The 26239-nt window shown below is 31.9% G+C and overlaps 1 protein-coding gene across 3 annotated transcripts; it reads right to left on the bottom strand.

Annotated features, from left to right (window-relative positions):
• Window positions 1-19648: 19648 nt before the first annotated feature.
• LOC112728063 (protein trichome birefringence-like 35) lies at window positions 19649-24366 on the bottom strand. 3 transcript variants are annotated; one of them, XM_025778044.3, is made up of 7 exons: window positions 24224-24366; window positions 23693-23900; window positions 23261-23561; window positions 22135-22306; window positions 21421-21617; window positions 21172-21324; window positions 19649-20328 (listed from the first exon to the last, which is right to left on the bottom strand). In XM_025778044.3, the coding sequence occupies exons 1-7, from the start codon at window positions 24236-24238 to the stop codon at window positions 19998-20000; spliced, it is 1377 nt and encodes a 458-aa protein (XP_025633829.1). In that variant the 5' UTR covers window positions 24239-24366; the 3' UTR covers window positions 19649-19997. The 3 variants fall into 3 exon arrangements, with proteins under 3 accessions (XP_025633829.1, XP_025633828.1, XP_025633827.1); XM_025778043.3 differs by having other exon boundaries at window positions 23693-23917; window positions 24224-24350; XM_025778042.3 differs by having other exon boundaries at window positions 23693-23923; window positions 24224-24339.
• Window positions 24367-26239: the final 1873 nt, after the last annotated feature.

The raw sequence follows: 26239 nt of genomic DNA, 5'->3' as shown, positions 1-26239 counted from the left end.
GAAAGATTGTTCAAATCTACTGTAGTCCTTATTGTTTCACCCCAAAAGAATTTAGGCAATTTTGTATGAGAGAGCATATACCTGACTCTATCATTAATAGTGCGATTCATTCTCTCAATAATTCCATTATGTTAAGGGGTTTTAGAAACTGTCTTCTCAAATTTAATCTCATGCCCTTTGCAATACTATTCAAACAGACTCCTATATTCACTACCATTATCTGCTCGAACACATTTTAATTTTTTTACTGTTTCTCTTTCAATACTTGTATGAAAGTGTTTGAAGATGCGGATCAACTGATTTTTAAATTTTAAAACAAAAGTCCATATTTTTTGAGAATAATCATAAATAAAAGTAATAAAATATGATGCACGTCTTAGTGTTTTAACATTTATAGTATAAAAATTAATGTAAACTAAATTTAGAACATATGATCTCCTATAAAATCCAAAATTATAAAATGATACTCTAGTGTGTTTTTTAACAATTTCAACCTCATAAAAATCTATATTCAACACTAAATCTAAACGAAACAAAATACCCCAAAACTCAACTAATGATACTGAACAACAACCAAGATTCACATTAAACCAAGCAATGAACCTCGCATCATTATCCCTCCAACTACCTTCCCAAGCTGCCCTTCCCTCTTTGCAAACTCAAACTGAGCTAGATGATATGTAGTCCTTTGTCATATGAAACGTGAGCTCATGAATATTCCTTTCCTCAGGCACTAAAGTTCTATCAAAAATGAATTTATTTCTTCAAAATCAGAAAACATTTAAAGTACTAGTAAAAAGAATCTTTTTATTATTCATTAATGAAACATTAAGACTTATCCATTATTCGTCTCATTTCAAAATAACGATCGTTTTTATCTTTTTAATATATTAAAATAGTCCAAAATATATTAATTTATATTTTAATATATTAAAAAAAGTTAAAATTGTTGTAAAATAAATAAATATAAAATAAAAATGTATAAATAAAAGACTCTAGTATTAATATTCATCAATATTCTCGTCTATTATGATCTGATAATACTAGGGATGAAGCTAATCACAATGGTAATTTGTTTGCTTGTTTGTTTAAAATGCTAACAACGATGATAGTGTTAATCTTAAATAAAATAAAGCATACTCTAAATCAGTTTTTAATTAAAAACAAAATTAGATATTTTAATTCTAACAATTTTTTTATTAACAATGAGACTAAACGTCTAAAAAAAATACTGCACCAAAATTAACTCTAGAAAGAACAGTCCTAACCAAATCAACATAGAAACACAGAAAAATGCAAGCGGATACTATAAAGTAAATATGACAGCCATAAACTAAATTATAACAAAAATACAAGTTTATCTACATAATTATTAGCCTCTTTATATTCATAAAGAAAAATCTAATTGTGAAGTTCGTTACAATACCTCTTAAAAGTTGCTACGAGTGATCTTGAGGAGTGCAACTCGTATAGATCCTGTAAGCATAATTGAACAGTTGCAGCAGAATCCACGTTAATTTCTGTTGGTGGATCCCCAATTTAAATAGAGTTCACAATTTAAAATAAAAAAAATAATTAAGAAAGAAAAGTGGAGTAAAAAAAAAAGTGTGTATTATCACACACAAGAAAAAAAAAAGAAACAAAGAATGCGAAGAGAAGAAGAGATCAATGAAGAGAAAAAGAAGAAAAGAAAAAAAAGGTAGCTATAATAAACTCTTATTGAATTGGTTTGTTTCATTTCTTATGAAATTTTAATATGTTGTTCTTAGTGTAAAGATGAACATTATGATATAACTTACTAGTTATATTATTTTTTGTCTGATTTGAGAAATCTACTTTATGGAGAATTTATGTTTACTCTATCGATTTTGATGATATTTTTTGTTGATTATTGAGATGCTCTAGTGCTACTAAAAAAATTGATTGTGTATCTATTATTTTGATAGTGGAAGATTTTACTAAACTAGGTCTCGTGAGTCTTTTTGTCTCTCTTTTGGAGGAATTTTTCACGATAAAAATTTCGGTGTTTGATTGTTTAATTCCTGCAATTATATTTGCTGCTTGGAGTATCTTTGGAGTTGCCTATTTAATTGTATAGGTTGTGAAAAAATTATTTTTGATGCTTTCTGTAAACTCTACAAAAATAATAAATAATTAGCCAATAAATAAATTATTATTTAAATAAATTAAAAAATTAAATTTTATAGTTTGAAAAAGTAAAAATAATTAAAATACGAATTTTAATACTAATTTTAAAAAATTTGGCCTAAAATTAAACCGTTAGGCCGAACCAGGCGAACCAGACCCAACCCATTCACGCTCACTTATTGGCCTCAGCCATTCCTCCCTTCTTCATCAAAGAAAAGCACGTTGATTTTGGGAAGGGGGAGCAAAGCAAAAACAAAAAACCCTAACCTCACATTCAATTCCACTTATCTCTCAATCCAGAGCTCCAATCGCCGCACAATTTATGGCTACGTGACCACCGCGTCGAGCTCTACAAATCCATCCGAACAAAGTGGTAAGAAAGTTTCATTTCTCACCCAATCCTTCACCCTCTTTAATTTCAAAATTTTAAATCATTGGTATTGAGTATTGTGAAATCTTAATGTTTAGGATCAAATTAGCTTTGGGAGTTTGTTGAGTCTTGCCCCAAATGTTCGTTGGTAAGGTGAGGAATTTCTAACTCTTATGAAATTTTTGGAATAGCAAACTCAATGTTAATTTTAGTGATATTTGTGTGGAATTAGATTGAATTATTTGAATTGGAACTAAATTAATGAAGTTGGAGACTTGAATTGAGTATTAGGAGCTGAAAATTCATTTGGTGGAGGCTTGAAGCTTGTAAATTGTGGATATTTGAGGTGTTCTAGGCTTAGGAAAGAATCAGATAAGGTATGATTTTGGTTTCTCGTTGATAATATGTAATATAACGTGAAAACGTAGGCTAGTTGACCATAGGATATGTTGAATTATGTAAACTTGTTAAGGTTTAGTAACTTTGGTGATAATTTTGAGTTTATTTATGAGAATGTGTTGTTAGTGATGATTGTGATAATGGTAGATTGATATGTAAGAATATAGTTGTTGTTTGCTTGGTTGAGGAAAATTGTTGAATGTATGTGTGGAATTGTTAAATGATTGAAGGAAGATTGGGTGTTGATATGAGGTGAGGTGGTTGGAAGGTATGTGTGTATGTTTTGGAGAGTTTTAGATATAAAACTTTACTTTAAAATTGAGGATTTGGAAAGAGTAGAGGTTTTTGGTGCTTTTGGTAAAACTCGATTTTTGACTAATTTTGGCAGGACATAATGTGGCTTCTGAATTCTCAAATTTTGTCAAAGTTGTCTCAAATAAAAATCAAATCCGTAAGTTTATGTCGTTCGAACAACGGACTAAAAATAATTTTTAACGAAAAAGTTATTCGCGTTTGAAGTTTGGTGTCAAAATATGAAATTCTGCAGACTTAACAGCTTTTTACAACTAACGTTGGGCTTGCATATAAATTTTTTTATCTATGTCACTATGAAAAAATGCAGTCTTTATATTAAGTTGCTCAACCTCTAAATTCAAGTTAGCTGCTAATCCAAGCACAATTCGAATAAAGAACATCTTTATAACTAGAGAGAAAGTCTCTTCAAAATCAATACCTTTCTTCTACTCAAATCCTTTCATAACTAATTGAGCTTTGTACCTTGGCTATGAAACATTTTCATCTTCTTTCAATTTAAACACCCATTTATTGTTGAATGCTCTCTTATCCTTTGGTAGTATTACCAATTAAAACGTATGATCTCATGCAAGGATTTTATTTCTTCTTGCATGACCTTCAACCAATTTTTTTTATGCTCATCAGATATAGCTTCCTGGAAACTCTCTGAATCCTTAATCTCAGTGTTCATCTCATACTCATGAGCAGAGTATCTTTGAGAGGGATGATGCTTTTTAGTAGATCTTTTCAATTCAAGTTCAACTGGTGGTTCAGGTAAAATTTCAACATCTGGTAAAATTTCTGCATCTGGCGCCTCACATTGAGGTGTAGGTTTATCATGTAAATCATTACCATCATTATCAACTTGTACATCTTTCTCGTTAACAAGAGGTCTAGTGAAAGGACTAGGTTTATTATTAGCAGAACATCTAATAGTTGTTATAGGCTTATCTGTCTTCTCAAGGTCTTCAATAGTTTGGTCTTTAAGAAAAATCACATCTTGACTTCTAATTATTTTCTTACTCACTGGATCCCATAATCTATAATCAAAGTGTTCGTGACCATAATCTATGAAGATACACTACTTTGACTTCCCACAAGTTTAGACATTTTATCTCTTAGAATGTGAACAAAAATTCTGCAGCCGAATACTCGTAATTGACTGTAGGAGATCTTTTCCTCTCCAAACTTTCTCTGGAACATCACCATTTAGTAGAACTAAAGGAGAAAGATTGTTCAAATCTACTGTAATCCTCATTGTTTCACTCCAAAAGAATTTAGGCAACTTTGTATGAGAGAGCATACACCTAATTCTATCATTGATAGTGCGATTCATTATCTCAACAATTCCATTATGTTGAGGAGTCTTAGAAACTGTCTTCTCAAATTTAATCTCATGCCTTTTGTAATACTCTTCAAACAGACCCCTGTATTCACTACTATTATCTGCTTGACACATTTTAATTTTCTTCCTGTTTCTTTTTCAACACTTTATAAAAGTGTTTGAAGATGTCGAGCAATTGGTCTTTAAATTTCAAAACAAAATTCCATACTTTTCGAGAATAATCATCAATAAAAATAATAAAATATAATACATGTCTTAGTGTTTTAGCATCTATAGTATAAATATTAGTGTGAGCTAACTCTAGAATATATGATCTCCTATAAAATCGAAAATTATGAAATGATACTCTAACATATTTTTCAACCATTTCAACTTCATAAAAGTCCATACTCAACACTAAATCTAAACCAAACAAGATACCCCAAAGCTCAACTAATGATACTGAACAACAACTAAGATTCATATTAAACCAAGCAATGAACCTCGCATCATTATCCCTCCAACTACCTTCCCAAGCTGCTCTTCCCTCTTTGCAAACTCAAACTGAGCTAGATGGTATGTAGTCCTTTGTCATATGACACACGAGCTCAGGTACTAAAGTTCTATCAAAAATGAATTTATTTCTTCAAAATCAGAAAATATTTAAAGTACTAACAAAAATAACTTTTTTATTATTCATTAATGAAATGTTAAGACTTATCCGTTATTCGTCTCATTTTAAAATAACGATCGTTTTTACCTTTTGAATATATTAAAATAGTCCGAAATATACTAATTGATATTTTAATGTATTAAAGAAAAGTCAAAATTGTTGTAAAATAAATAAATAAAAAAATAAATATAAAATAAAGATATATAAATAAAAGATTCTAGTATTAATATTCACCAATATTAATAATTTAATATAATAGAAATAATTTATATATATATATATATATATATATATATATATATATATTACAGCATATAAAGAGAAAGAGAAGAGTGTTTATGTTATTGTTGTACTAATTGTCAGAGGCTTAACTCTTTATTTATACATGCATCAAGCTTTTTATTTTCAAACTTCATTAATGAGAATTTGAATTTTCTTTCATTGAGAAACTGAGTCGCCCAAATCCTAATGGGCATCCATATCATCCTTTTCACAATACTCTCACTTAGATGACCATTTAGAATTATTGCATTGTCAAAACTTTACTAAAGAAAAATTCAATGGAAAAAGCTTTAATGAAGAAAAATAATACAATATCCTTTATGATGAGGACTACTGCCTCATTAAAAACCTTGTCAAGAAAAACACAATAGGAAAAAAACATGACCAAAGAAAAAAGAGTGCAACCTCCCCCTCTTCTCGACATTATTTAATATCTCAATATAGGCGCATCCGAATCTGATGTACCAGTCTTTCAAAGGAGGAATTTGGAAGTGACTTTGTAAATAAATTTGCTAGATTATCGCTTGAGCAGATCTGTTGGATATCAATTGCTCCTTGATTTTAAAGATCATGAGTGAAGAAAAATTTGAGAGAAATGTGCTTTGTTCTATTACCTTTGATGTATCCACCCTTAAGCTGAGCAATGCATGCTGTATTATCTTCAAACAGAATAGTTGGGGAACTATTTTAAGATCAATCAATGCACATGATGACAAAATATATTAGATGAAACTCCTGAATAAAAAATACTCGCGACTTGCTTCATGTATCACTAGTATTTCAGTATGATTAGAGGTTTTTGCTACTATCGTCTGTTTTGTAGACCTCCATGATATAACTGTATCACCATATATGAATAGGTATCCTGTTTGAGATCTTCCTTTGTGTAGACTAGACAAGTATCCTGTATTTGCATAGCCAACTAATTGTGACTTGGATTCATCTGGATAAAATAAACTCATATCAATTGTTCCATGAAAATATCGAAAGATTTGTTTAATTCCATTCTAATATCTTTTGGTTGGAGAGGAACTATATCTTGCTAGTAAATTCACAGCAAATAATATATCAGGTCGTGTATTATTAGCAAGATACATTAGTGCTCCAATGACACTAAAATATGGTTCTTCAGGACCAAGAATATCATTATTTTCTTCTGGAATTGATCCTTTTTTACATCCAAAGATCTTATGATTATTGGGGTACTTAATGGGTGTGACTTATCCATATAAAATCTCTTCAAGATCTTTTATTGTGTATGCTATTTGATGAATAAAGATCCCATTTTTTGTATGTTCCATCTGCAGGCCATGACAAAATTTAGTCTTTTCCAGATCTTTAATTTCAAACTCTTCTTTTAGAGCTTTTATAATTGTTGGAATCTCTTCAGGGATTCCAATGATATTTAAATCATTACTGTGCACAACAATTATAATGAATCCAGATGAAGATTTCATTGTAAAAACACATGGGTAGATATGATTATTCTTGAATCCGTTTTTGGCCAGATACTTAGTAAGACGATTATACCACATTCGTCCAGATTGGTTTAGACCATATAAAGATCTTTTCAATTTGACTGAGTATAACCCCTGCGAATATTCATTGGATGGTTTAAATATCTTTATTCATTCAGAGATTTTCATATAGATGTCACGATCTAATGATCCGTATAAATAAGCTGTTACCACATCCATTAGATGCATATGTAGTTTATGGTATGCGGATAAACTGACCAAATAACGCAATGTCATTGCATCTACTGCAGGGAAATATGTTTCTTCATAATCTATACCGGACCTTTGTGAAAAACTTTGTGCCACAATAAGAGTTTTGTAGTGTATAACTTCATTCTTCTTATTTTGTTTTCTCACAAATACCCATCTTTATCCAACAGGTTTTATATCTTCTCGTGTACGGACTACAGGACCAAAGACTTCACGCTTTGCAAGTGAGTCTAACTCAGCCTTTATAGTTTCTTCCCATTTTAGTCAATCATTCCTTTTGTCAATATTCTTCAACTGTTCTTCGCTCGAGATCCTTACTTTCATGCATGATGTGTATTGCCACATTATATACAAATATTTCATTGATAATTATTTTATTTCAGTTCTATTTTTCTTCTGTAAAGACATAATTTATCGAGATCTCACAATTTTCAGAATTTTCAAGTATCTGAACGTCTTCTAACATCAAAACTATATCAGAATTTTAGACAACTGCAAGTGTCTTTATTATGTCTTTATTCTTTTCATTAGAAATAATATCTACCTCTATTTTTTTTCTAGGATTTTTGTCTTTGGAACCGACAGGTCTACCACGTTTCTGGCGTGAATTTGTTTAGGTGGCCATTTGTCTGACTGGGACATTAATTCAAATTGGAATATTTTTAGTTGGTATATAAGATTTAATTATCCTTTTCGTATTAGAAAATACATTAGGCAATTCATTTGCTATTCTTTGCAAATGTATAATCTTTTGAACTTCTAGTTTACATTGTCCTGATCGAGGATCTAAATGCATTAAGGATGATGCATTCCAATTAAATTCCTTTTTAAGAAGCTTACTCTCTCCCCATAATGTTGGAAAATTTGATTCATCAAAATGAGAATATGCAAATCAGACTTTAAATATATCTCCAGTTTGTATCTCAAGATACCTCACTATAGAGGAAGAATCATATCCAACATATATACCCAATTTTCTTTGGATTCCCATATTGGTGCGATAAGACAGGGCAGTTGGAACATATATCACACACCCAAATATTCATAAATGGAAAACATTTGGTTGATGGCTAAAAGCTAATTACAAATGAGAGAATTAGTGGTAATTTGTTAGCCTCAAACGAATAAGTGCTGCAGCATGTAAAATTTCATGCCCCAAGCAGAAATTGAGAGATTTGTTCTCATAAGTAAGGATCTAGCAATTAATTGGAGGCATTTAAAAGTGATTCTGTTAATCGATTTTGTGTGTGAACATGAGCTACTGGATGTTCAATGCTTATTCTGTTAGCCATACAATAAGGATCAAAGGCTTGAGAAGTGAATTCATCAGCATTATCAATACGAATTGCTTTGATTTGATTTTCTGAAAACTATCTTTTAATCGAATAATTTGAGCAAGTAATCTTGGAAACGCCAGGTTGCAAAAGAACAATAAGCACACATGTGACCATCTCGAGAATGCGTCTATTAGGACCATAAAATATCTAAAAGATTCACGTGGTGGATGAATATGTCCATATATATCGTCTTGAATCCTTTCTAGGAATTCAAGAGACTCAAATCCAATCTTTACTGGGGATGGCCTTATAATTAGCTTTCCCTAAGAATATGTAGTACAACAAAATTTACTAGATTTAAGAATTTTTTGGTTATTTAATGAATGTCCATGGGAGTTTTCAATAATTCTTTATATTATGGTTGTTCCAAGATGACCCAATCGATCATGCCAAATTATAAATTCATTTGGGCTAGTAAACTTTTAGTTTATAATGGCATGTGATTCAATTGCACTAATTTTAGTATAATATAAATCAGATGAAAGTGAGGGTAACTTTTATAATATAACCTTTTTATTTAAATCATGAGTTGTGATATATAAGTATTCATAATTTTTCTCATTTGTTATTTTAATATGATATCTATTTCGGCAAATATCTTTAAAATTCAATAAGTTTCTTAGAGACTTAGTAGATAATAGTGCATTATTTATTATGAATTTTGTTCCTCCGAAAAATAAAATTATAACTCTTTTGGAGTCTTCTATCACATTGCCTGAGCCGATAATAGTATTAACATATTCTTCTTTTAGTACAAGATGAATAAAATATATATTACTTTTGAAAATGGTATGCAAACTTGCACTATTCGCAAGGCAAACATCTTCATTATATGTCCTTACTGTTTTCTTCAAAGACAAATAATAATAATAAAATAAATAAAAGTACATGCGCAGTAACTTGCATTCCTGATTGAAATTGTTTTTTTAAGAGGCATTATACATAGTATCATATACTAAAAATTTTATTATTATTATTATTATTATTATTATTATTATTATTATTAAAATTTGACAAATTTAGTGAATAAATTAATATTTTATTAAATATTATTTATTTACATTATATTTAAAATTTAAATTCATAGAAAATAAAATTAACAAAAAGTTTCTTACATTATTTATTTACATAAGTACTTAACGAACTTAAATATTAAACTTTTTCATCACTGAACGAATGACCGATATTTCCTTTAAGATCCTCAAAAAAATCAAATACTTCTTAATGAGTGGTGTAATTTCAGTACAACATCCTTTGAAAAAATTTTTGTCTCATTTTCTTTGTCATCTTTTTTCAAAGATGCTTGATAAAGATCAACTAAGTGCCTTGGGGTACGACAGGTACATGACCAATGGCCCTTTCCACCACAACGAAAATATTTATCATCTGTTGATTTATTTTGTCCATTATTTCTTTTTTTATCCCACTTCTGATGAGATCTTTTCTTGTGAAAATAATTTTTTTTTTATAATTTTTTTTGTTACCAAAACCTTGTCATTTACCTGTTTTGGGGTTATGATTTGGTGCATTTGCTTCAAAAAATGGTACGGCGCCAGCTAGGCGCGTTTCATAATTTCTTAAAAGCAATTCGTTGTTATGTTCAACAACAAGAAGGCAAGAGATTAGCTCAGAATATTTTTTAAATTCTTTTTCTCGATACTGCTGTTATAGGAGTTTGAGAAAGTTTTCTCTAACATGTCATTATCAGTTATCTTTTCCCCATATAATTTCATTCGTGAGGTAATTCGGAACATTGCTGAATTATATTCATTTATGAATTTAAAATCATGTAGACACAAGTGTATCTACTTATATCGGACTTGAGAAAGTATCACTGTCTTTTGATGATTATACCTTTCTTCAAGGTTCTTCCACAGATCTGTAGGATCTTTTAGTGTGAGATATTCATTTTTTAATCCTTCGTCAAGATGACGACGAAGGAAGATCATGACTTTGACTTTATCATTTTGGGATGTATTATTTTTAACCTTAATGATATCTCCAATATTTATTGAATCAAGATGAATTTCGACATCTAGTATCCATGATAAGTAGTTATTTCTAGATATACCAAGAGCATTAAATTCAAGATGAGAGAACTTTGACATAATGAAAGTTTACTACCTGAGTCTTCTTAAATTTTAATTAGAGTTTCGTGTTGATAACGTGTCGTAAATAAGTAAATAAAGAAGGGAAAATAAATATAAAATAAAGATATATAAATAAAAAACTCTAGTATTAAAATTCACCAATATCAATATCTTAATATAATAGAGATGATTATATATATAGCAGCATATAAAGAGAGATAAATGTTTTATATTATTATTGTACTAATTATCAGAGGTTTAATCCTTTTTTATACATACATCAAATTTTTTATTTTCAAACTTTATTAATAAAAATTTAAACTTTTTTTATTAAAAAACTGACTCGTCCAAATATTAATGAACATCCATATCATCTTTATCACTACAAAAACAACAATTATTTTAAGACAGGGAATGTTATATTTGGAATCTTTCTCTTAGCTTTCCATCTCTCCTTACAAGCATATATTGTGAAAATAATAGTAACAATATTAATACAATGAACCTACAATCTAAAGGGAATTATTGATTTGTTTGGTTGAAAGAGGCATAAACCTGATAAAGTATAAATCTGTGGGGCGTTTTCAATATCTTTTCTACGATGTAATTGAATTGTTGGTGATGGTCTAATCAGTAACTTTTTATTTTGTTATCTTCCATAGATTCTGACCATTATAAAACTTTTGATATTGTCTGACTTAGTAGAATTAAAAAAAAAAATCCAATTTTTAGTTCCTATACTTTTTTATTTTAATTTTAATTAAATTGAGTTAGTTTAGTAGTTAGCTCATTAGCCTATTTAAGCAAGTATTGGGATTCGAATTCCGTCTTGTGTATGCAACAACCTATTTGTCAGTGACAAATTCTTAAATAGAGCTCATTATCGCAGCAGATTAATCTTTGACCTATCAGACTGGAAATATCTAGGAAATCAAAACTAATTTTTGTTTCCCGTAGTAAATTTGAAATATTATATTTAGGTTTTGGTTTTCTCTTCCATGTTTTAGTTCTTCTATTATTATTTTAAAAAAATTGAGAGCTAGTTTTTATTTTAATGCTTTATGACTATTCTTATAATTCAATTAATTTTACTTTCAATTAAATGAACGATAATAAATCATATAAATATTATATATATAATAGCTTAATTAATAAGTAGAACAAAATTTGATGCAACTATAATCTTATACGGTTATATGTAAGAAATAGTGCTCTTGTATGGTAATGATAAATTCATTACATTAAATGTTTATTATTGGGTAGACATGATTATTATATATAAATGTATCATGCATCAACTAACTTTAATTTGTTTATGAAAAAATTAAATAAAATTGAATCTTGAATTCTTGATACATGGAAATAAATTGATAATTTAAAATTTTGGATTTTCGGACACTAGTACACATCTAGGTTTTTTTTTAATAAATAAAAAAATATTTTATTTATTGAAATAAATAATTTATAAAATAATTACAAAAATACGTCACATTTCTTACATCGTTTACACTGTAAACGAGATAAGAGTGGGCGCGGCCTATATATACATGTCATTCACAGCAATATTTCCGGCCGAATTTGAAACATTTCGACCACTTTTTCTTCTCTTCTATCCTTTTTTGACCATATTATTGAGTAACTCTAAGATAGCGCGCACAGATGCACGTGATCTGGACATCAGTCGACTGAACGCGACATGATACGTCGCTGGGGCAGCCAACTTCACGGTTAGTTTTGTTATCTTCAGGTTTATGTTATCGCATATATGTATAGCCATGGTTAGAATACTTGCCAAGAACTAGTATACAATTTATGGTTTAGATGACTGAATGTATCGTTAGTAATGGTTCACTGATAGGGTACGATTTTAGGTATTACTGAAACTCCATTTGTTACGTACGTGTTAATGAATGTGGTTCTAATTTTTTTTTGTAATTAAGTTATTAAGCACATAATTAGTAATTTAGATATTAAACGTTGTGGTAGATGTTGGAAACTACACCAGATATAACAATCATAAATGAGTAAATACGTCACAATTAAACTTGACCTCACCAATATCCGAGATTCTGTCGGAGGACTACACGAAGACTCTAAGGACATCCAGCTGCAGATTAGCCGCAATGCACATGGTACTTTAATTGATCCAATTTGACAACTCGGTACTCAGCACTTCTGCAAATACTATAGTTCTTCACACCCTGTATTACTACATCTCTGCTTTTGAATCTATAGCCAAATCGAATTTCTACCCCACCGTCTAGGTTGTAATCGTCATCTCCGGTGTTAGAAAATGGAGATTTCTCATGCATCGCATCTAGATCCAATGCATGATAGTGACTTGGTACATCTGATAGCGCCGGAATCGGGTGGAGGGGAGGCAAAACATTGCGGACCGCTGCCTCGACCGGCATCTTTGGTACAAACTCCTCCTCCTCATTATCTTTAAAAGAACCACTATCATTGCTATCCATAACATACTCATCGTCAGAGTCTTAATCATCCACGTCCATATCTTCCACTGGACTAGCAACATGAATCAATGGTGGTGCGAAAGGTGGGTCATCTTGCTTAAAGGTTGAGTGGATGGATCCACCGCCACCAACATTACTAACCTTTACGGAAAGCTCCATCACTTGCTCCTCTATGATTCTCCCATATATGTCAAACATGAGGCGTACATGCTCGTTACCATAGAGTCGAAATAGACGAAACCGAAAAATTTTATATTCCAACGGTGCTAGCAACCTATACTCCACCCTTTCAATCTCTTTTCTCCCTAAACTACCAAGGTAACTCAATATCAGACTATTCAACTCGGACAAGGAACTTACTCGCTGAATGCGCAATAGTAATGGATTATCACACTTAAATATCACCACATTGTCATTGTTTCTCATACGACGATTGAGATACACAGACAATTACATATCCATTACTATTGAACATTTTTGCTTATTTTTTGGAAGAAAAACAGAGAAAAAGAAGATATAAAATCTATGTGGAGAATACCAAAGGTTTCACATCCTTTTATAACTGTTGAAAATTTGTCTTACTGTATCTCGTTTACACTGTAAACATTATAATTTTTTATATATCTCGTTTACACTCGTTACGAGATATACACGTGTCATTTGATCTGTCTTATTTCATTTAGAGTATAAATAAGATAGAAAATACAACGTATTTTCATAATTATTTTACAACTTATTTATTTCAATAAATAAAATATTTTAAATTTATTTACAAAACAAATCCTACACATCTGGCAACAACCGCGCTTGTCAGCAATTTGGGGAGACGGTGCTTGTCTTAAGAGCTTAATATATATATTCTGGGCAAATCACATAATCAAATAAATTGAAAACCAAATTTATATGAATCCCTAAAGTGAGAAGTGTTATGTAGGTATCCTATTTTCATGTAAATCGAATTTATTTATGTCGATTTAACCATGCATATGTAAATCAAATTAACTATGTTTGCTTTACCTAGTATAATAATACACTAAAGTAAATCGAATCGATTGACTTAGATTTAAGCTTGAAAATACTATAGGGTAATCCGACTCCACTTAATTCGATTTACCCTTAACCAACAACATTACTAAATCAATTAATTTAATTCGATTTAAAGTACATCTCTAACCTCTATAAATACGAGCAAAATGCTAAATCCACATAAGAGTGGCACTCAAAATGGCTACGGAGGATAGCTTTCTAGTTCTTGTGCACTATAAAGGCACGATCAAGAAAAAAATGCGATGAAAAATTAAGTTTATTGATAGAGATCCGTTGAACATCTTTATCAGACCTTCTATGAGGCTGGTTGATTTTCGTGATACCGTACTATAGAAATTGGGTCTGCATGGAATGAAATGGATCGAGAAGTTATATTATCAAATTTCGATTTCGGTTGTTTGGGATGGGTGAAATACGACTCATTTGTGATAGGCAGTGATGAAGATTTGCAAGTTTTATTTCACTGTCATCACCAATTTTCGGAGGTGAGAATCCCTGAACTGTTGACAAAGCTTGTGGATGTAGTCTCTAACTCAAGAAATTAGTTAGTAAGGTAGTTTGACTTTGACAATGCATTCTTAAATGTTGATATTCATTAGGATCGCCAAAATGGAACAAACCCATCGAGTCAGCCTGTTTAAATTCCAGGCTAAACGGTTCGAGCCTGATTAGCCCGAAAAAAATGCGGGCGGCTTATTTATTTTTGTTTTTTACGTTTTTTTTAAAAGTAGCACTTTTTACCGATATTTCTTCCGATCTGACCCAAAAATCTGACTCATCAACTAAAGAAATACTATTTGTTTAAGATTTTTGACCTAAAAGTGATATTGTTTATCAAAATATTTTTCAAAAAATAAAATAAAAAGATAAACAGACCAGCCCGTTTAACCCATCGGGCTAACCATAAATGGTCCGGGCTGAAAAATTATGGCCCGCGAATGAAAGAGGCTTAAACAGGTCGGGCCTAAATGGATTGGGTTGGCCGGTTTGACAGCCCTAATACTCATCAAGTCATTTATATGTCACAGCATGTTAATTTTAAGAAAGATTCAGATAATTATATTTGTAAACTTAACAAATCTCTCTATGACTTGAAGCAAACTCTAAGAGAGTGGTTCTTAAAATTGAGTTCTACATTAAGAGAGTGGTTCTTGGAATTAAAATGCATAAGACGGGTCCAGGTCAATTACACATATCTCAAAATAAGTATATAAATTATCTTTTATCAAAGTTGTTTCGAACAGTGGTTGGCTTATTGTAGTACTCATTGTCCATTGTTAGGTCATTAGAAGGCAGCCAAGAGGGTATTAAGGTATCTAAAAGGAACCCAGGATCATGGTTTGCTGTTGTACAAATGTGAAGATTACAAGCTCCATGGATTCTCTGATTTGGATCGGGCAATAGATCTAGAAGATAGAAAGTCTATCTCAGATTATTGCATCTTTTTAGGTACTAATTTAGTCTCTTAGTCTTATAAAAAACAAGCTATAATTAACAGGTTATCTACTGAAGCAGAGTTTAAAAGTTTAGCATCTTGTGAGGAAGAATTGGTGTAACTGTAGAATCTGCCTCAAGAGCTTAGTGTCAAAGTTTCAACACCTCCCAGTATATTTTGTGATAACCTCTCTACTGTTCTACTCACAGCTAACTCCATTATGCATGACAGGACTAATTATTTTCAATTAGAAGTATAATTGATTCGAGAATGGCTTCAAAAAAGTCTGTTACATGTTCACATCCCAGAAGTAGATCAGGTGGCTGGTGTGTTAACCAAACCAATGTCAACTACTTTTGAGAAATTTAAAAGCGTACTTCGAGTTGTTCCTAGAACTGTCGAGAGTTTGAGGGAGGTTGTAAAGATTAGAAATGTAATTGAACAACGACTAGTTATAGTTTTGTTAGTTTCGGTTCGAGTCAATTAAGTTAGTTTAGTTTTTGTTTTTAGCTTCTAGTAGTTACTGCATATATAAATAGTTAGTAAACAGTAGTTAATTTCTGTAACTCTCATTCATTCATTCATTCATCTCAATATAATTGTTGTAATTCAATTTTTTAATCTTTTCTCTATTTTTGTCTCTCTTCTTTTTCTTCATCGTTCTATATCTTGCATAACAAGATTCATCAAGAATACTTTATAGGTGACCAATATATTTTTTTATTTTTGATTTATATTTGAATTAAAATCGATTAATCTTTTTTTTACACTAGACGTATTGACTCTTAGTAATTATAAAAAAAAAGTAAATACTCAACCTGGCCCTTGTCCATTTTTATGAAGGACAAGGCGATCCTTATCCAAAAAAGAACACTTCGACCCTCAACCTTTTCATTTTAGGACAATATGATTCTTTTGTTAGAAAATCTGTTAAATAATAACGAAAATCAATTTTGTAGGAGTTTTATTGTAATTTGTGGGGATTTTAAACTCTCACAAACTATTAATATGTTTATTTTTGAAAAATTCCTTCATCAGCGGTGCTTAATGGAGAAATACCGTTACTGGAAATGATGTTGCAAAAAAAATTTGTAGTACGAATACCTTTTAAAGAAAAAAATAACATCAAACAAGAAATAAAATAAAAAAACATTAATATTAATAACATTGGTATTGTTGATGATAATAGTAAACGAGATAATGATGATGATAAAGTATGATTACACAATAAAAATGATAGAGGTAGAAGTGATAATGATGATAATGAAAAAAACTTTGTGGGTGTTTAAAATCCCTCACAAAATACAAATAAAATTTCCCACAAAAGTATTATTTAACGAATTTTTTAACAAAAAAATCATATTATCCCAAAATAAAAAGATTAAAAATCAAAGTGTCCCCATTTTTTTGACAGAAATTATCTTATCCTTCGTAAAAATTGATAGAAACAAAATTAAGTCTTTACTAAAAAAAAAAAAACTTAAGAGAACTTTTATTATTCTATGAAGCTTTCTCTGAATTGAATCAAATTAATCAACCTTTCTTTTATATAATAAAGCCTAAATACCAATGGTTCAATTGTGAGACAACAATGTTTACAAACGAGTTAATTCAATTTGTAACCCAAAATTAAAAAATGTGCAAGAATTTAATAATAATAACAACAATATGTGTATTTATTGGGGTTGGAAGAGATGGGGCATTGAAGTGGTGGATGTGGGGTTATGTTACTGATTTGTATGCTCTAAATTCTGTTCCGTAGGAAGCAGATTAAACTGTTTGTAGAAGGAAAAGTCGTCATCAAAGATATCAAGTCAAAAAAAGGATCTAATATGAGTCACCCTTATCCGTATATGTATAAATGTGGTCACCAATATCAGCATGAGAATATCACAATATAATTATTAATATATACTAAGGTGTAAGTAAGGGCATGCATTGTGCTACCCCACATATCTTTAATGGCAGTTTTTCAATTTTCGCTACGATTTTGTCGTCACCACACTAATGCAAACCAACGCCACACCCGGATCAAGCACCCTATACCCCTACAACAAGCTAAGGGATTCTGTGTATGATCCATCTTGGAGTATTATTAGATTTTATTGGAATTTTCAAAATGCCAAATAGCCTTTTGGCTGATTTTGTGTAATAGAGAGAGAGAGGAAGTATCTCTCATGAAATAAAAAAAATTTAAATTATTCTTTCTGTCCTAATAATTTTGTTAAATTTTTAATTAAGTTCTTACATTTTAAAAGTTTGTAATTAAATTTTTACGTCATATTTAATTTTGTATTACATTCTTACCATTTTAAAAAATATTTAACTTATGCTAAAACATATTCAATAGTCAATAGTGATGTAAGATAGATAAAAATATTTTTGTAATGTTTAATATTAATATGGATCTAGTTATAAATTTAAAACTATTGTAGGGATCTAATTTAAAACTTTTAATAAAGTATAAAGACCTAATTATAAATATAATAAAACTATAAAGATTTAATTACACATATATTTATATGCTATATATATTTGTATATAAATATATTTGTGTATAAATATATGTGTTGTTTTATATATATATTTTATATAAATGACTAATTTAATGATTGATTTTTTATACAAATAATATGATTGCATAAAATTATCTATATAAAGAGAACTTATAAACAAATAAAGCATAAAATGATAATTTCATTTCTGAAAAATTTTGCATCAGAGATCAATTTAGTAGTTTTTATTTAATATTTTTATTTTTAGAGACTAATTTGTCTAATGCAAAATTTTCTAAGAACAAAATTGTCACTGGAAATAAATAGTTGCCAAGTAGAGTTGTATAGGAAAAGTAATAAATAAAATATATGGTTGTCCTATATCAAATTAACAAATATCAGATTTTTCTTTTTGTCTGAAATGGAAGATAGGTTTTGGGTCAAAAAGATCCCACACCAACGCTAAAGTTCAGGTTGGTTAAATAATTTAGTTAAGTTTTTTTTTTTGAAAAAAAAATTTAAATAATAAATACATATATTAAAAATAGTTTTGTAAATAAGTTATTTTGTATTTAATTTTTTAGTCTTAAAAGTAATTATTTTAAAAAAAATGATAAAAAAAATTTATTATAAAAAAATTATTTTTTTTAACTTATTCATAAATACTTAAATAATTTTTTAAAAAGTTACAATTTAATTTTAAAAATTACACTCAATATTAATGCTATAACTTTTCATAAATTAAAAATTAAAGAAAAAAAATTACTTATAGACCTATTCAAGTTAACCCTAACAAAATTTGATTCATCTTATACCTTAATCATATTATAATTGGGCGGGCCAGAATGAAGGCAAATCCTGGTTTTTTAAATAGCCCATTTCAGAACTTTTGCTATCTGGGCTAGTATTATTAGATCTGAATGGGACAAAAATATAAACAATATTTTGTTTTTATCTTCCTTTTTGGTAGTGAGTACATTTTGCTTTGAGAATTTGTCAAAAAAAGAAACCAAATAAATCAAATATTTTTTCATATTTTTCTTAAATTGTAGAGTGAACCAAAATAAGCTGCTTCCCCTGAATTGCTCGTCATTGAAAAATCCTAATACTTAAACTTTAAATTGAGAATATTAAAAATTAAATTATTTTAATAATCACTTAATTTATATTTGAATACATTAGTTAAAAATTAGTTTTAAGATAATCTTTTTTAATATAAGAAAAAATATTTTTAAATAATATACTTACAAAAAAAAGTTCAAAATAATCATTTAATTAAGTCAAATTGGTAAAACCATTATAATTCTAAAATAACCAGCTTTTGTTTATAATTAGAAATTTTAACATATTGTAGATAAAAGCTATTTTTCAACTTAAAATTATGAGTTTCAATTATAATCTATTTTCAAATTTTTATCCAAACATGATTTTCTTTAGGTGAACAGCTTCTCCTTTAAGAAAAAGTCTTAAAATCTGACATTGATTATTTTCACGTCTATTTCTCTAAAGTGCAAGAAAATTTATGATAAGCCAACAACATGCAACAGATGATATATGAGTGGAAAAAAAGAAGAGAAAAATTGCATTCAAAAGAAATCAAATAAGCAATCTTATCCCCTGCCAATTTTCTATATGAAACCAGATTTTACCATGGAACATGAGCATTAAGATCCCTTGACTTTCTACAGATTCTCTTCACTTATCATAAGCACTTCCACATTAGCAGCATCACCCTCTCCGAGATGCCGATGGCCGGCCATAGCCAACCGAGAAAATCGAGTACTATTCCTTTCATATAAGGTTTTGCTTTATGGAATAGAAGTGAGAATCACAATAAAATTAAATCTTGCTTCTTTTCAATTCCTTAACAAGTATCCTTTGGATATTTGTTAGCAAAACCATTCATAAAAAATGGAATAGTAACTCATTCCACACATCAGGCACCCCTGGTAAGCACCAATGTATGCAATCGGAATAAGACGGAGGATTCGCCAACTTTTCGGGTCGAAGGGGCTCCCAGAACTTGCGGAAAATGGAAGGGTGGCCGTCCTTTCGATACTCAGATAGTTGAGTGATGTTAATGACAGAAACTTTTGAACTTAAATTGCTTAGGATCTTCTCCACTGAGTGCATTGTAGGTATATCAGAACCACTTCCCCAGTAGCCTTCAAAATCAATGGGATCCTTCTCTCCATAACAGTTTCCCTCGCTTCCCGGTTTCCACTCTCGGCTCCTGAATGAGATAGTGTTTGGTTTCGGTGGGAAAATATACAGCATTAGTACATTACATACTCTGATTGTGTAAATTGATGATAAAGTAAGCAAAGTGTGACAATCAAGAAACAATTTTAGTTTCGGTCGAAACCACAAGTATCCACCTAATAGAGGCAATCCTATTAGACCATCCGAGATTCTACCGGAGACAAGACTTCAGGAAACAATTTTATGAACTATGTTGTGTAATAGAATTATACACCATTGATAAGAAATGGGATGATTCTCTCTCTATGAAGCAATTTTCCTTAACCGTTTTGCTAGCATGACACCGAAACAAGTTCTCTCATGTATTAGCCATGATAGTAAGAATTTTAACTGTACCAATTTCAACAGAAGTGCATATTATCATGGAAGTGAGCTCGACATGAGCCAGTGCGAGTTATCAGTTAAAACTCTAGCTTAGAGACGGGCAATGATAGTGTCCTTTGGAATATCATAATAACAGAAAAATGAGCGTCATCAAAACAATTCAGCCACAACTTCTAAGAATGCAACATTTTTGTCCCTTAAACACAAGTATAGTACATCATTCTTGGCGCGCTCAGATAAAAGTTGATTGGGTCCATGAAAAGTGTAAGCATCTTGAAAAGTTCAAGGGATCCACTTTTGTTAGGAGCGTGCCAAGCGATGATGCATTAAAATCATGTTCATGAAAGAACCTTCCCTAGCTAATATGTCATTTAAATAAAGAATTAGCACAAACTTTGTGGCTAAAGGCTCATGCCCAAGAATGGACACCAACAAGCAAAAGTAGTTCCTCCAAAAAAAGGATCGTGTAAAATCTAAATTGGGTGCTTACCATAGATGTGTTGGGGACATGGTCACAAAAAAGACACGCTTCTTGAGAGGATCAACTTTAGTAGATACCCAATCAGCCCAAGCTCCCATGGCCAACTCCATCGCTTCTCGCCCATCCAATTGTTCACAAGCTCCATTTTCTTCGTCGGTCCACCTGCACAAGTACAAATCACAAGATACTATGAGAATCATCCGAGGAGACCAATGTTCGGCAAAAATTCCATTTGTATTGCGATGAACTGATACAGACAATAGCTTGACTGGTCCTTGTCTCCACCACAAGTATGTGTTGAACACTAGTATATCAGCATGCTCCCACTTTGATGCGTGCTTAAGAACAGTATCGGGACGAATTATGCGTTCATCTAGTCTGTGATTTACTGGATCATCAGAATTAGATTCAACAAGAAGAGGAGCCCAAAGGAATTCAACAGTTGCATTGTACTCCTGAAAATTGTCACAAAAATTAGAAGTTTACATGTAATGAGACCTTCGGAAAGCAGCACACATGATATCAATATTTTTAACAAGTGAAAACCCCATCAACAGAAATCCTAAGGAAATCAAAAGCCTAAATAGGAAGTATAGAAAACATGTCTCTTGTGTTCATCTATATAGGAAGTATAGAAATTATCTTTAAAATGATTCCTAGACATATGTTGCCTTACGCTAACATTCATTCTTTTGGGAGTCAACAAGAATTGAATTCTAGACCTTTCAGCAATAAAAGCTTTGATACCAGTACGAAACCACTTATTATAAAAAGCTTAAACTTTTTAGGTAGAGGTACATAAATGATTATATATCTCATAACTTTTGTCCCCGTCATCTGTCTCAAGACATAACCAAATGCTAGCAGAAACTCAGTGTGAGAAAATGGAAGAAGGCATATATGGTACAAGAAACTACATTAGAAAGCATTATACAGCAGTTTCCACTTTCCAGTTTGGGGTTCCTACTTTACCTCTGCTCGGAATATGGTAAGATGGGCATTTGGTGACATTGATCTCTTATCTGCAGGGATAACTGATTGTAACAAGCATACCATCGATATCCATTGCCCTCTGTTTAGTGAATCTCCAACAAACATTAGCCTTTTATTTCTTAACTTCTCCCACATCTCTTTCACATCAAACCTGCTTTGAACAAAAAAAAAATCATAAGACTAGTGAAGAGAATCTACTTTGTGACAAACATTATTATTATTATTTGATAAAAGTCAAAAGTTATTACTATTATTCTTATCTCAAATTTCTATAGCAACCCTGGCATTTTTGGTGTTGCATAATTAATGCAATTGGAAGAGAGAATAATTAAAAAAAAAAGATAATTATTGCAACTCTAACTCCACAAGAACAACTTCTATGCCACTTGAACTCAACGAAATTCAGTTTTGGTTATAGATCAACTTCACAAAATAATTATACTAAACTCTGAACTTTGTTATTCAAGCTCTCCCTCTTTCTAATAGAAAATTTAATCCCAAGCCATGTCACTGAGGGGTGTTTGTGACTTTGAAGTTTGAAAGGGGAAGGGAAGAGAAATGGAGGGCTTGAGGTGTAAACTTTACTTACACAAGTCTTCCTTTCACCCTCCGCTTCCCTCCAAAACCCAACTTACAAGTGACAAACAACCCCTAAATGGTTGTAAACTGCAGAATGCAGATGCTGCAGCAATATTGTGGTTGTGGTTGACTGCAACGCCAATTTCGGTGTGTCTTCCATTCACATAACTTGACTACAACCTCACCACATTTCGGCCATAACCAACTGCAAAAAGACTCGAATTCAAGTTGCAAACACAAGAAATCTACACTTTAACACATGCAATCCCAACAACCGCAACTGGACTCGGTCGCACAAAATCTAACTATGCTTAACAACAACAACAACAAAGTCTTATACCATTAGATGGATGTGGTTGGTCACAGAGATTAGATGACCCCATGATGTTTCATTATAAAAGCCTAACTATGCTCACAGAGAGTAAGTGATAAAACACATTTTGGCAATTTAGTATCATGCCAGATAGCCTTTCTTTTAAATAACTCACAAGAAATAAAAATAAGAAGAGCTCAGAAGGAAAGGCACCTCTTCAAATTGCAGTTATGAGGTTGCCATCTCCAATGCTGATAACCCAAATCATTCCTTCCATGCTTATGACATGCCAATTGGTCAGACATATAAGGGCAATCTGCCTCATTGTACAATGGATATGAACCATTATCAAACACCCATTTTCCTGAGAATACATCACATTTTTTCGTCCCCAAACTCCGGTGGCCGCTGAAACCCCGAGAACCGCCGCCGCCGCCGCCACTACCAAGGCAAGCAATTTTCCTGCCACTATACTCTACTGTGGAGTTGCATCTACTGAATCTATCCAAAACCTCTATCATCCAACAAAAACCACATAAACCCATCTCAACAAGTCAGAGACAAAGCACAAATCAAAGTCACAAAGCTCAAAACTTTAACTAAACCCAGAAAAGTTCTCTACTTTGAACATAAGAAAAACCACACCTGAAGCTCGATTGAGAAGGTTGGGTTTGACATAAGTAACTGAAACATGTTCTTCTTGATGAATACGAGCATGATCTGGGTTCTCATGGATTTGGTGAATGCTGTGCTCACTGTGAAGTGTTGAGAAAGCTATGAACGCCACCAAGAACAGCACAAGCAGTGGAAAATAAGGGGTTTTCTTTCTGCCGCTATTGCTCCACTTCCATCTCTGCATGGTGGTAAAGTCTGAAACTTTGATCCAAAGGGTATTCAAAAAAGAAAGAAAAAAGCATATATCAACTGAAAACAAAAAAATCAACTTCAGATTTATGATGGGGTATAATATATATGATTGAACAATGATTCAGTGATGGTGCATCTGGTGGTGGTGATGGATTGGGACCTTTTAGATTTATTAGAATTGGGACACAAAAGGCGTTTGAATTGTGCTGTCATAACTAGCTGTTCTATGCTCTTACTTTATTTTAATGGCAAATACTTAAAAAATTGAAGGATGTTAATAACAACCAAGATCCTTTCACCATTTTTTACCTGAGCTATCACCATTTGTTGTGACAGTGGTTGTTGTTGGAAGTTGGGAACCTGCCATGATACTTTTTCTTAAGCGCTTAAGGGTGTTGACTTGTAATAGGATTTAAGTTGACTTCGGATTGATAGAGATGGAAGGAGAAAATTACGAGTTAAACTCCACTTTGGTTTTTGAGATTGACGAGTTGCACCTATTTAGTCCTTCAGATCTCAATTGCACCAAATTAGTCCCCCAAATTCAAAAAAATGCACCACGTTAGTCCTTTTCCTATTTTCCGTCACCGGAAGTCTGACGCCGTTAGTGACTTGGCAAATATTGCCACGCTGGACACAGTAACGGTTATATGACGTGGCCTAAAGTTTGAATTGCTCCAATTTAGTCCTTACCCCCCTTTTAAAACCTAAGTTCATCATGTGACCCCATCATCTTCTTCTTCTACCCGTTTCTCTTTGGTTCTTTGTCTCCTGCTCCCTTCCGAGTTTACCAGCATGATTGCAAGTGGGAGCCAGAGTTCCATGCGGTCCAACAGTAGGAGTTCCAGTCAAAGTAGAGCATCGGTTGTTCCGCAGTGGTGTGGGTGTGGGTGCCGCCCTGTTTTTCGGTAGTCCACAACAGAGGCTAACCCTAACAAGCCATTCTTTGGGTGCCCTAACTACAATGTTAATGGTAAGAGGTGGTGTGGTTTGTTTGTCTGGGCTGACATTGGAGAAGAAGACCTGAGAGGAAGGGTAATGTCTACTGTGGATGGTGACCAAGTTAGGGTGGATTTGGCTTGGAGAATTGGGAAGATAGAAGCTGAAGTTAGAACCCAAAAGATGTACATTTTAGGTTTGGCTTTGTTTGTAGTTTTTGTTGTTGGTTTTATGTTGGTAGTAAAAGCTTGAAGATGAGTTTGTGTTACTGTATTCAGGGTAGAAGTGTATTAGAAGAAAGAAAATTTTTTCTTCTCAAATGTCATAGTTGTTTTCTATCATTCAATGAAATTGCTGAAAGAAATTGCAAAAAAATGCATCTGAAGTAACATAATTGAAGTTGGAAGAAATTGTAACAATAAAAATATCCATATCAATAAGTTTTAACAAAAGTAACAATAATCCTGCCATACTAATGACAACTCTTAAGACAAAATACACCTTAGCCAAAGGACACAGAGTGCCATCATTGTCATATTCTATTCAAATATACTAAAAGTCTACTGCCATAAATTCAGGCCACAAAACAAAAAAGCATCATTTACAAAAAGCTGCCAAGTTTCATCTAAAGTAGGCAAAAACAGAATCAGGTACATCTTCATTTCTTCTTCCTTAGTGGCTTGAAGCCAGGTGTTGGGACAAATTTCAGGAAGTTGGCCAGTCTGGAAGATGTCGTTGAGCTTGCTCCTTGTAGTGGATCCACAGTAATCGATCCTGATGGTGGTGTGGAGGACCTCCTTCTTGTCTGCAACTTGGATGGTCTCGCAGGTGGATCCTGTTTTAGTAGGACATAAATTCAGTTGAACGTGGACAACAATTTTGAGTATGAGTTTTGAAACTAAATGCAACTACCTCTTAACTATGTTGGGACTGTTGTGCATCGGAGTAGTTTGGCTGGGAGAGGTCGATCTCAACTGGTGCAGGTGGTTGAGCAGGGGCTTCCGGAGCAGCTTGAGATGGTGCTTCTGGAGGAGCCTGAGCAGGTGCATCTGGAGGAGCTTGAGTAGGTGCTTGTTCAGTGGGCTTTGTCTTAGCAGCAGCTGCAGCTGCAACTACATCAGCAATAGCTTGAGCAACATCAGCTGCTTTTTTTTTTGGACAACCCCTCTTTGTGTGCCCCTTTTGTAGACAGTATTTGCAGGTAAACGGTTTTAGTTGTCTCTTTAGAGTCCCAGTTATCTTAGACTTCTTGCTTCCCTCATTACCCTCATCTGCATCCTTTCTCCTTTTCTTTGTTACTGGTCCTGGCTTCTTCTTTTTCTTTGGAGCTTGTGGTCTATTCTGGTCAGATTTTTTCAAAGAGATTGTCCAGGCAATGAATTTATG

The sequence above is a fragment of the Arachis hypogaea genome, chromosome 12 (genome assembly GCF_003086295.3).
Source record: "Arachis hypogaea cultivar Tifrunner chromosome 12, arahy.Tifrunner.gnm2.J5K5, whole genome shotgun sequence".
NCBI lineage: Eukaryota > Viridiplantae > Streptophyta > Magnoliopsida > Fabales > Fabaceae > Arachis > Arachis hypogaea.
The sequence above is the reverse complement of the archived record's forward strand: the minus strand, read 5'-3'. Positions and strand labels throughout refer to the sequence as shown.

Coding starts and splice junctions, on each gene's coding strand:
- LOC112728063 (XM_025778042.3), bottom strand. CDS start 24,281: ATGGCAGGTTCCCAACTTCCAACAACAACCACTGTCACAACAAATGGT. Junction 23,562..23,692: donor CCTTCTCAATCGAGCTTCAG/GTGTGGTTTTTC, acceptor GTTGGATGATAG/AGGTTTTGGATAGATTCAGT. Junction 22,307..23,260: donor CATAACTGCAATTTGAAGAG/GTGCCTTTCCTT, acceptor TGTTCAAAGCAG/GTTTGATGTGAAAGAGATGT.